Source organism: Numenius arquata, chromosome 8 (genome assembly GCF_964106895.1).
Source record: "Numenius arquata chromosome 8, bNumArq3.hap1.1, whole genome shotgun sequence".
NCBI classification, from domain to species: Eukaryota; Metazoa; Chordata; class Aves; order Charadriiformes; family Scolopacidae; genus Numenius; species Numenius arquata.
In genome coordinates this window covers 32582309-32594354 of record NC_133583.1, presented here as the reverse complement: position 1 = coordinate 32594354, position 12046 = coordinate 32582309, and the positions used below count along the sequence as shown (strand labels likewise).

Genomic DNA, 12046 nt, shown 5'->3' with positions numbered 1-12046 from the left:
TGCTGGGATGCCGGAGCGTGACAGCCAGCAGCGAACCCCCTGCACGTCTCCTGCTCGCGCACCGGCAATGAGCCGCCCGTGCTTACACTCACACGCTGCACCCAGATCCCCACACCCCACTGCACGTCGCTGCCATCCAGGAAGATGCCTGCAGCAATGCTCACGCTAGAGATGCGGACCCGTTTCATGGGGGCCACGGAGCCTTCCCCGCACCGGCCAGCCATGCAGCAGCGAGGCAGGGCGAGCGGTGAAGTCTGCAGTCCATCAGAAGTCCTAATACATCCTTGGATATTTAACAGCTCTTTCAAACAGCTCCAAATTCACTTTTCTCAAGCAGCACATGGCAACTTTTTGTGTCAGGGCAGCCCCGAGCCACCCAGAGCCGTCACCGTGGGTTAATGCTGCCCTGAGACCACAGAGGGGAACACAAAGCTCCCCAGCGAAACCAAGGCACAAGCTGAGACGCTGCTGAGCCCCTTTCACTCGAGTAGCCCCAACACAGGGAAGCCCAACAGGGCTGTCAGTGCCCTCCAGCCCTGCCAAATTCAGGCAGCCAGGGAGATTCAAGGCTTTATCCTTTGTACTAGCACAGAGAAGATCCAGATATGCACAGCTCTAAGCAAACAGCCATGAGCATATACAGGAGGGATGGGATACGTCTCGCTGCCATCCTGCGCGTGCAATGATACCCTCTGCCCCTGAGTGAGCCACGTTGGCAATTTCCTCCTTATGGCCTCCTTAAAGTCACCTGCATGGGAACAGCCCAGCGCCACGCTCAAGGCAGGGGGTGAACTGCACAGCCGAGCCACGCAGGCAGGACCTGCAGGCAGGGATCCACCACCGACCCCGCAGCGAGTGGCCGAACCTTCAAAGGCATCCACGCACCACGTTAAGCACCAACACATGACAGCACCCGCATGCGTCCATCTGGCCACCCACTCATCAAACAGCCCCGAGCCATCTGCACCAACGGCGCCCGTGTACAAATACAATACTCCGATCGGCACCGCAGCCGCCCACGCCAACCTGGCCACGTGGGAGCACTCATCCCCGAGCGCTACCGGACCTCTCCGCAGGCAGGAACGCGTGTACCAAACCTGCCTGCGCTGGGTACCCACATAGAAATGAAGCCATCTGTGTCTGCGCACACCCAAACGCAGGCTCTGGCTTGGCTTCACCGGCCCGAGTTCCCAACAGCTCTTTGGTACCGGCTCTGCTCTGGCTTGTCCCTTGCTGTGATGTCCCCACTGTCCCTCCCTGGCTGCTGGCATCAGTGTAGCACCACTGAAGGCGCATCAGACCAGTCGCTGGAGATGGTCACCCCCCCACGGCATCACATCTCCTTCCTGCCCCTAACACTATCCATCCTGATGAGGGGGACGAGCTGGAAAAAAGATCTGCAAATATCAATACTTCCCATTTCAATGCCACTAAAACAACAACAAAACGTTAAAGAGATCTGTTCTCCTAACCAGCTATATCTGGCAGTGGCTAGAAAAATCTAGAAGGGATGTGCAGAGTGGGCAAATCTTTTCATGCCCTGATACAGTCCATCTCCCCCTCTTCCTCTCTCTTATCTGTCCATTCTCCCGACCAAATCCCTCTATTCCCTTGGTTTATCCAACACATTCCCACTGGTAGCCAGAGATGCTCACAACACACAGACTCTGCCATCTCACCCATAAACCCCCCCAGCACTTGGCCAGGCACAGATTTATTATGAACATCCCATCACCCCCAAACCAGGGTGATATCTGTGGCTGCTGGGAGACCGGGCAGGGCTTACAAGTACCCCCAGCTCCTGCTGCCCCTAAAACCACAGGTCATGCAGGTATGATGGGGAACCATCTCATCCCACCACTGCCAAGCAAGGGAGGGGACGGTTGCCTCTGAACCCCAAAGATCAGTGCTCGCCTGAAGACAGCGGTTTCTCTCAGCAAATCTGGAAGAGATTCTGACATGTACAAGCTTGGCTGGGTTTCAAAGCACAATGAAACCAAAAATTCCCTGGGAAGGGATTCTATAAAAAAAAGGAAAAAAAAAAATTCCCTTCAGCCATACCAAAATGTACTGTTTTGGGAAACAAATCAAAACGCCTTGTTCCAATGTTGACTTTGAAAGTTTTATGTGATTTAGACCATATGACACTGCAAAATAAAGGGGAGAAAAACACGTCTACAAAGGAAAAAACAGAATTTTCTTCTGCTGAAATATAGAGACAAGGCTCCTTAACACCATGCCAAGGGTTTCCATCATTTAGGGCATTTTTTCTTGCCCAAATCAAATTTCTGTACAATCAAACATGGTTTCACAAACCTGCTTCATCTCTCATAACTGCATTCACTACCAGTAGAGGAGCTCGGGGGAGATTTGTGACACCACTGCTCCCTTCTCTTCCAGCCCTAGCTGGAGGCTGCAATCCCACAGCTCCGTCACAAAGAAACACTCCCTGGGAATAAATATCACCCCTCCTCAAGAAAAAGCTGAGATACCTTCTTCCTCCCCAGCCTCCTTCCCCACCCCTCGCAGCAGCCCTGACTGTTTGAGCTGTACATTTGGGGCAGAAAGCCTCTTTTAGCGGATTTCTGCCATGCCCAAGCTTTCAAGCTGCTGCCTGAGGCAGGGGTGGCCAACCCCAGGTCCTGCAGAGTGAGCTAGTCCCCACTCTGACACCTCTCTGGAGGCGCTGCTGCTCACGGGGTGCACGCTCCTAGATCTCCATCCATCCTCAGGAAGACAGCCGGAGAGTGAGTCACCCCATGCGGGGACCCCTTTTTACTGTGGCAGCCCCACAAGCAGCCGTCCCAGGGTTCCACATCAGCTCTCCACCCTGCTGAGAAGCCCCACTGGGCACGGGGTGGGAGGCACCAGGGTAGCAGTTGGGGGGGGTGTGTCACTCACTCGATAGCAGGCATGTTTGGGGCAGACATGGGGCTGACTTCTTTGGCTTTCTGAAGGGCGTGCTTCTGGTTAAAAGCCTCTTCTTCCTCCTGCTCATCCTGTGGAGGAAAGAGGGGAGTTGCTTAGTGGGATGCTGGGGTTTCAAGGAAAGGTTCGACCATCAGAGGCAGCAAGGGATGCACGGGGCTACCTCAGATGCCAAGGCGTGTGGGAGAAAAGGGGAGTGGGCACCTATATTTCCAGATACAACCTTTATTTTATTATGGGGACACCACTTCCCCAGTACGCCAGATCTTAATGAAGGCGTCGGCGCTACTTAAATAAGTGAACCCAGCCCACTCTGGGCAAGAGCTGGGCTGTGCATGCTAGAACAGCCCCAGACAGAGTAGACCAGCTCAGCCCTCCCTTCTTCACAGCCACAGGGGCGAGACAGGCATCCCCCCGATGGAGTGGGAGGCAAGGCATTCCTGAATGACCCCAGCAGAGACCATATTGCTTTAATGAGTATGGTTGTGTGTCTCTGGAGCAAAAAATGTCATTAGGAGTCATTAGTGCACATTCAGCCTTTTCAGAAACTCAGCACTCCCTTAATTGATGCTGCTGGTACACCACAGGGCTCTCCACTCCTCTCACCCCAGCAGCAGCCAGCAGCCCCTGGAAGTGCCACCTCCACCCACCGCAGGAGGACAGGGACCCATGCACGCATCCCTCAGGCAAATGAACACCGTGCCCCATTTCATTTGCCGCTAAGGTTTACACCAGCACGGAAACCTCTTAGTAAATCCCAAGGACGTGAGCAATAGGCAAAATGGGCACCACGAGATCACTGGTCCCCTCTGAAAAGCATCAATGACCCTTGCAGCTCTCGCCTAGTAACCGTCATCCAGATGGTGCCCCAACATTTTAGCACTCCCCAAATATTTCCCAGCACGGTCTTAAAAACAGCTAAGCCCAATAATCTTTTCAAGCACCATGCTAAATTGCATCCTAAATCACTTCCACTGCCCTGTGGGCTCATGGGGAATAAATACTGATGCCACTGGAAAGCGCTTCCCAATCCACATCTCCAGAGTACTCGGGCAAATAAACATCTCTGCATCAGACCCCATCAGACAGTTGAGGGTTATCTCGACCTGACTGGAGGCAAATGAAGCTGGGGAACTTAAATGCAGAAACAGTTAAACCACACTTGATGAGAAGCGTGGCTGTTCCCAGAGAGACCCAGCAGGGTTAAGCACTTTCCTAAACCAAAGTCTAAACAGCTTTGCCCTGTGACAGGGGTTTGTGTTTCAGGGTAGCACCCTGTATACTTTCCTGAGGAAGAGATGCCACGTCCAATTTGACCCAACCTCTTTTCAAGGCAAGCTGAGCAAAGGGACAAGGCAACCCAGGCTCTGGAGTGAGGACAGCCACAGGCGCTGCTCCCAGTGCCTTTCCTGCTGGCCCCATCCTTCACTCTTTTCACACCGGCAAGATAAGAAAAAGGAGCAACTGAAACGTACCTTTGTGAGCTCCTGAGCGTTGGCCAGATTGTCCACCGCGATGGCCAAGAACACATTCAGCAGAGTATCTGCGAGCAGCTAAGGATGCACAAGGTACATGTTAAGGACATGGGTGTCTGCAGCCACCACGGGAGAGTGGCCCCGATGGCTCCTCACCAGCTCAGTGAGGAGCAGCCAAAGGGACAAACTCCTCACCCATCCCATATATACAGCCCTCAGTGCTCCTCCAGACAGCTCCTTCTCTGTGTCTGGGACATCCAGGGCTGTTGCACGTGTTATAGGACTCCCTCAATTGGGAGAGGAAGAAGGAGCAGTGAGTGGGAAGGGGGGGTGCCCCCAGAGAGGGAGATGAGACAGGGTTGTCTCCACTAAAAGCACAGCAGCCAGGTGGATACAGTTTCCAAACAAGGTAAGGACGATGAAATAGATGGAGGACCACATGCCTGAGCGAACACCTCCCTGGGAGCGGATGCCGTTGTACATCACCTCGTTCCAGTCCTCACCTGTCAGGATCTGCAGGAAAGCAAGCCAGCATCTCTGTCACCTGCACCTTCTCATCCCCTGGACGTCCCCCTCAGTCTATCCCACCAACACGCAGGAGACAAGTAGAGAGACCCTCTGCAGTGAATAAACCAGCTCTCCAGCTGCAGCACTTGAGGGACATGTTGGACAGTGCTGAGGATTTAGGCCTCCTCAGAAGAGTTTTGAAACTTTTCCACCTTGCATAACAGAGGTGGAAGTGTTTCCATCTCTTGCCATCCACTTTGTTATACAGGAGGAGAGGGAGGAAGCAAGTTCCCAAGAGCTGATGGAGGTGAACTTATTTGGTTTAAGAAGCCCCTTCCAGCCAGCAGGGAGTGATCAGGTGGTCCCAAGTCCCTCAGATTGTGTTCCCTTGCAGCCCAGCTCCTACCTGGAACACTGTCATGATGGCTGCAGGGAAAGTGTCAAAGTTGGCTGATGGCGTCCCATCGATGAAGTTAAATCTGGAAGTGGAACAGGGAGGACATAAATGGGCTGCAGTACCAAGGTGATCAACCCCCTGACTGCTGTGCTATCAGCTCTCTTTCACTTAGGAGGACCTCTCCCCACTCTAAGGAGAGTCTCCTGAGCATTTGGTGCTAGAACCCAAAAGGTGTCCTGGCCAGAAGGACCCACACAGCCCAGAGGCACTTGCCCAAGCAGGGACTTTTGTATGGGAAATGTACTACTGTTAGTAGCAGGCTGAGGGGCAAGACTACAATCTCCCTGGTCACTTAAGAGGGTGTCATCACTTGGTTTTGACACCAAGAAATTCCTTTCCCCACACTTGAAATGACCTACCTGCCTCCAAACAGCTGCATTCCCAGCAGGGCAAAGACTACAATGAAGAGGAAGAGGAGGAAGAGCAAGCTGATAATAGACTTCATGGAGCTCATCAGTGAGACCACCAAATTCCTCAGGGATGCCCAGTACCTAGAAAACAGAGACAGTACTGGAGCACTCACAGTCATACTGACAGGAGAGCAGGAGTGACTGAATACGGGCTGCAGCCACAGTCCAAGACAGAGGGTGACAGGCACAGATAGTCGGCACATACTTGGTTATTTTAAATATTCGCAGGAGACGAAGGGCTCGTAGGACACTGATCCCAAAAGAGGTTCCTGGTCTGAAGATAGCCCAAACCACTTCAAAGATGCTTCCCACCGTGACCTGAGAAGCAGACACAGCCATGAGTCAAGGATAGGCTGTTGCAGGAAATCTTCACAGGCCTGAAGACGAGGCACCCACCACCCTGCCCAAGACCTGGTGTCTTGGTCTGGCATGGGCAGGCTGTCCCGGCAGAAAGGGTTACCTTGGCCACTGCAAGGGCTGTCCCATTCTTCTCCCCCTTGGTGCCTTGCACTGCAGACACCTGCCAAACATCTCCCCACACACTCACAGCATCTTTGGGGCTGCTTACCCCACAGTCGAAGCAGTTGAAGGAAGAATGGAAGTAAAGGCGTGGCCCCATCCCATACATCTTTAAGGACATCTCCAGGAGGAAGAGTCCAAGAAACAGGAACTCTGCATAGTCTGAAAGAGAAAACCCAGATGCGCTACCCTTGGGCCACTGAGCTGCATGGAGAACCCTGCATGCACCCACCTGTAGCCCATGTAGCACACCACAGAGATGAGACAAGTTAAGGACCACGCACTGCTTCACCAAGCCCTCGGGGTTTGGGATGAGGGAAGCTTGTCTATGAGGAGCTAAATTGTGTATAACTAGTGGGGTTGGTGCGCTGTTAATCTTTCAGAGTAGGTGCACTGGTGTCCCAAGGGTTTGAGAAGACCAGAGATGGCTGGCATGGAGTGGAGCAGCTCTTTAACATTATACAACAGTGGCTGAGGCGTCTGCAAAGACATTAACCACATGACACTGTAGGGGAATATTAGCAACCTGGATTTAAATCATTGCATGGCTGGAACTTGGCCAGGGTAATTGAGCTGAACAGCCAAGAGCCAGTGAAAAGCTTCTCCAGCTATTTCATGAACATTAGCAGGCAACAGTCTGGCTCCTCACCTTGTCCAAAAGATGCTTCTCACCACGACCAGCTGCCATACCACACCGTGGCATGCAGGGATCCCGGCAGGCCTGAGCATGCTAATGCAGATTTGAGTAGGCCCAGTGCTTCATGGGGACATTTTCAAGGTGAGTAAGAATAACACAGGTGAGAAAGCAGCACTGTCCCTACTGCAGCAGCTCAGGAGTATCACATGGCTGCTGTGGGGTTGATCACGCTGTTCTGCAGTTAGCACCATGCAAGAATGGACATAGTTGCGCTGTCTCTGAGACCTGACCTTGTACCATGGCCTACAGTGGGCTGGGGGATGCTCCAGTAACTTATTTCAAGTTTGGGATCTCCATGCTTTGCACCAAAACTTTAACCAGGGGCTTCCCCCATGACTGGTCCCATCCCTGCAAACTCACGCCTTTCCTGCAATTGCTTGTGAGCATTCAAAGATGGATCTCTAGCAAGCTTTCCATCACCACTGTTCAAAATTTTAGGATAAACCCAACCAAGACCTCTGTTTTTCTCTCTTGACAAGAGCATAGGACCTGAAGGGCATGAGGCCTGTAGAACTCCTCCACATTTGCTCACAGGGCTGAGACAGCCATCAGTGGCCATGAGGACAAGGCCAAAGTTGAATGAAATGGCTGTACACGGTCCTTTGTTATCAACAGTGAATGTAGTTCAGGTTAGTCCCCACCCAGCTCCATACCAGCATGACTCTGGTGGGATTCATCCCCACATGCCCTGAGACAAGGAGCAAAGGCTTACTGCAGCCTCCAGCCATTGAGATAAGAAGGTTGCAGGAGGTTTTATTTGCCCATGCAGTGCTCTCACACCTATACAAAGCCCATGGACTCACAGAGGAAGTGGGTGAGCCAGGCTGGCTGGTTGTGATGGACAATGGCCACGCAGGCAGTATTGAGAGCCACCAGGCTCAAGACAATCCAGTAGAAGACCTGGGATTTCACCATGTGGCGAACGGAGATGCGCAGGAGTCGCTCCTTGTGCCGTAAGTAGGAGGCACCATCCACTCTGGCGCCTTTGAGGCCAGAGTGACTCATGGGGTTACCTGAAGGAAAAGAGTGGGGAGAAGAAGTTGGGTGCTCCAGTCAAGGTGAGAGAAGGAGTTGGGTATTCCAGCCTTCCCCGCAACATGAGACAAGACAGACAGCTCACAGACATTGCTCTTGTGGGACATGACTTAATCACACAGTTTTTAAATACTACAGGGGGCAGCAGACGTTTTGCCCCCTTTGCTGTCAAACTAGCAGAGATGGCTGATCTGTGACAACATCCATGTGATAGGTGTGACACTCGCAACTCAATAATCTGGCAGAGGTTTTGAGAAGGAAAGCTTCAAACTGCACCAACCCAAGGTTGGATGAAGACGTCTTCTCTGCGCCAACCTCCGCTCGCCCACGGACGCGATATCGACGCAGTGCTCATCGCTCGAGTCACGGTTCATGGCATCTGTCCGGTTCCTTTTGATGGTGGCTCGCCTGAGCACTAGGAAAGGAAGAGGAAGGGGTGTTGCTGGCCTAACTCTGCCAGGAGCCAGCTCATTGGACCAGGACCTGGTGACCAGAACTTGACTAACTCAGGTCTGGTAACAGGAGGGAGATACCTAGGTGACCCTAGTCCAGAGCTATACCTGTGCAACCAGACATCTCTTGGTCTCCATGCTCTCTTAGAATTTATACTGTCAATCTATTTCTTCACACCCTTCTGTCAGGCCACAGACGCCACTGGGGCATCCCCAAACCTCCCACCTCTCCTTGCAGATAGAGGGTTTCAACCTCCAGCTGCGGGCAGGCAGAATGAAGGGTAGACAGGTGCTTAGGCAGGGCACTGCTTGTCTTACCTTCTAAGGCTGAGGTCCCAGAATTTTTGTTCTCTTCAGCCAGCATGACTTCCTCTACGCAAAACACAGAGTTTAGCATCAGGAGACAAGACACAGTTGGATGAGCACATCAGACTTCACTGCCTTACTGACCTAAGCACTTTACCCAGCCTGGAGGTGGTTGCTCTACCTTGCAAACTCTTTTCAAGTATTGGTTAAGCGTCCAAAAGTAAATTCTGGAAGGTGGCAAGTGACAGCTACCACACATTGCATCAGAAAGAAAAATTACTGGTAATTAACCCGACTAAAGAAGTTGAACATCGTAGACAGGTCTGAGGCTCAACATCCCAACCCAGAATCAAAGCTGAGGTCTGGAGCTCAGACCTTGATTCAAGTTACCATCATTTTTCAAGTCTGAAAGCTGGACGAAAGTGTAAACCTTCCCTTCCCAGAGCTGAATACACTGAACCGATCCCTAAGAGGTGCAAGCAAGGACAGGGACTGCGGCAGTTTAGGGACCAGGGCTAGAGCTTTTGCACATGGCTGGGTGTCAGCAGGAAGCCTGGAAAACTCCACCATCCCTAGCCCTCACCCAGGTCTGGACGACTGCCACCCAGCAGACTAGATGGCATGCACTCACTAGTTCTCATCTTAGGGCTCCCACCTAGTCTGCTCCAGGAGCAAGTTTAACTGGAAAACCACTGTCACCATTCACTGCTCTACTTTCCCCCTGCCCACCTCTGCAGGGAACTCCAGCAAACATCAAGAGAAAGGAAACCATGGCAGAGTAAAGCTCGCAGCAGTGATGCTCACAGCCTTCCCTGGAGATGTAATATGCTTCATGTTCAAAATATGACAGTTTCATGCCACAGAAGATGAGGCTTCATCAGCTGTTGGCAATGTCCTTGCTTGCAGCCTGGCCACCACCTGGGGCTGAGCTCACTCATGCACCCAACACCACCATGTGAGCACCTGTGCAACTTTGGGGTTGCACTGGATGATGCTCAGGGATCCCTTCCCATTCCCACCACTCTGCATGACCAGCCCCCTCCAGTGCCCACTACCCCCCTGGAAGACTCCCCAGCCCACCAGCCTTTACCCGCTTTGTCTATCCAAGCCCGGTAGCCATTGAGCTCCCGCTCGATCTGCTGCTGGCGCCGCAGCTTCATGAAGGCCCGGCGGTTCTCCACTCGCTCACGTTCTTTGGCAAACTCCCTGAGGAAGGGGAGAGGGGGTGGTGAGAGCGTGGCAAGGGGGGAAGTGGGGTACATGGGGAGCTAGGGACACCATAGGGCCAGAAGGTGAGGCTGGGACCAAGGGCGAGCCCAAGCCAAGGGCTGCTGGAGCATGCTGGGGCAAAGATGCACATGAGCAAAAACCCTGCTCAGTCACCCAGCATCACATGTCCCAGCTGGGAGAAGCTGCTGTTTGTGGATGATGCTCCCAGCATCACTTGACTGCAGAACTAGCTGAGCTTCTGGCTGTCCCTTCAGGGAATAAAAACCGGGCACCATGAGGAGGCAGCAAGGGGGTGGAGAAGGGCAGGTCCTGTCCCCTGTCTTCACTACCTCTTTGTCTGAATCCTTTCCCTTTCCAGCCTCTCCTTGGGAGGGTTTTCCCAGGGCTTGAGACATCCCTGTTGTCCTTCTCTGGACTTCAGTGTCTCACACAAACTGTCCAGGCACTATGACCAGTCCAGAAAAGGACAATAGCTTGGCACTGCATTAGGCAGGAGGGCAGGCAGCACCACACAGGCTCTGCTCAGGCAAGGGCATGTCCAATGCTGAGCAACATCAGCCAGAGCTAATGCCGTGCCCACTGCTCATGCAGCCTCTAACACACATGGTGCACAGATCACAGAATCACATGGGGTTGGAAGGGACCTCTAGAGATCATCTAGTCCAACCCCCCTGCCATAGCAGGTCCACCTAGAGCAGGTTGCACAGGAACATATCCAGGTGGGTTTTGCATGTCTCTAGAGAAGGCGGCTCCACCACCTCTCTGGGCAGCCTATTCCAGATGCACTATAGCATCCATAGATGCACATATAGCTCTCACATGCACTCCTAGGCACAATCATAAACACTCTCCTCAGCACATAAGATATATGATTTCACCTATAGCCCAGCCCAGAGTCGTGCAAAGACACCTATATGCAGCTAGGTCTATAAACACCTTCTCACATGCAGTTAAAACACAAGACCATGCAGGCATGCATGGTCTGCTTCCTGGTATACACATGCTCGTGGCCAGACCCAGAAGGCCCATGCCAACTGCATTCCTGAGGTTTTCACCCACCCTGTATGAAGAAGCACCCTAAGCATGTATGTAAAGGCCTTCACACACAGAGCAATTAAAATATTTGGCAGGACACGCAGGGGTGGCAATGTAGGTAACCTCCCACCCATGACGTGGTTTATATGTGAGACGCCACAGCAGGACCTCTTTCTAGGAGGTCCCAGACCCCATGCTCACACACACCACATATATGGGGCATCCCGAGTCGCAAGCTATACCCATATTCACAACCGTATTTGCACACAAGGAACATCCCTCACACCAGACATGCCCCCAGCACACCCTCCCTTCCTTGCAACACGACCACAGGGATGCAATCTGCTGGCTGCCGCTCCATATCCCATCCCTGAGCCCCGGTGGCTGCAGAGCCTCAGGCTGCATGGAGGAACCTAGCCCGTGCCCTCAGCCCCCTCCCGGTCCCACACGGCTCCGAGGGAAGCGTCATTGCGAAGAACAAATGGCACCGTTCTCTCTGCAAGACAAACGTCTCTCTCCCCAGAGACTAGCAGCAATCTCCAGCCTCAAAAAAAAAAAAACCAACCACATTCAAAAGAACTGAAAGAATCGGTCTGTCTGCTGCAGAGAGAGTTCAAGTGCATTACCCCAGCTGAGCTATTACACCCTTAATGCTGTGTGGGCTTTTGCATGTGTGTGTGTGTGAGCGCGTGTGTTTGTGTGAAAAGCCCTGAATGTTCCCTGCATCTCTTGTTTAAGATCCCGAGACAATTCAAGCGTTTTTAATTCCACCCCAGGAAGGTGAAGTTTCCTGCCGCTCTGGCATTAAGCATCAAATGACTCTCCCCCTCCATCACTGGCTTTCAGACTGAAATGAGACTTTCTTCCTATGGCAAGGAAGGGGGAGAGAACAAAAGGCAAGGAAGAGAAAAGCAGCCTAAGTGGAGGGAAGGAGGGCGGGAGGAGACGGGGGAGAAGGAAGGACCTCCCACAGCCAACAGCAAAACACACTCTCA

At 52.7% G+C, this 12046-nt stretch overlaps 1 protein-coding gene across 1 annotated transcript in view; it reads right to left on the bottom strand.

Annotated features, from left to right (window-relative positions):
• CACNA1E (calcium voltage-gated channel subunit alpha1 E) overlaps positions 1–12046 on the bottom strand; it is a 95657-nt gene that overhangs the window by 35779 nt on the left and 47832 nt on the right. Inside the window, exons 8-18 of the mRNA XM_074151770.1 lie at positions 9877–9992; positions 8799–8852; positions 8354–8443; positions 7797–8006; positions 6346–6458; positions 5983–6095; positions 5727–5858; positions 5317–5389; positions 4799–4916; positions 4404–4471; positions 2902–2999 (exon numbers count right to left, since the gene is read on the bottom strand). Coding sequence (XP_074007871.1) covers positions 2902–2999; positions 4404–4471; positions 4799–4916; positions 5317–5389; positions 5727–5858; positions 5983–6095; positions 6346–6458; positions 7797–8006; positions 8354–8443; positions 8799–8852; positions 9877–9992 — 1185 coding nt within the window. The remainder of the gene's footprint in view (positions 1–2901; positions 3000–4403; positions 4472–4798; positions 4917–5316; positions 5390–5726; positions 5859–5982; positions 6096–6345; positions 6459–7796; positions 8007–8353; positions 8444–8798; positions 8853–9876; positions 9993–12046) is intronic.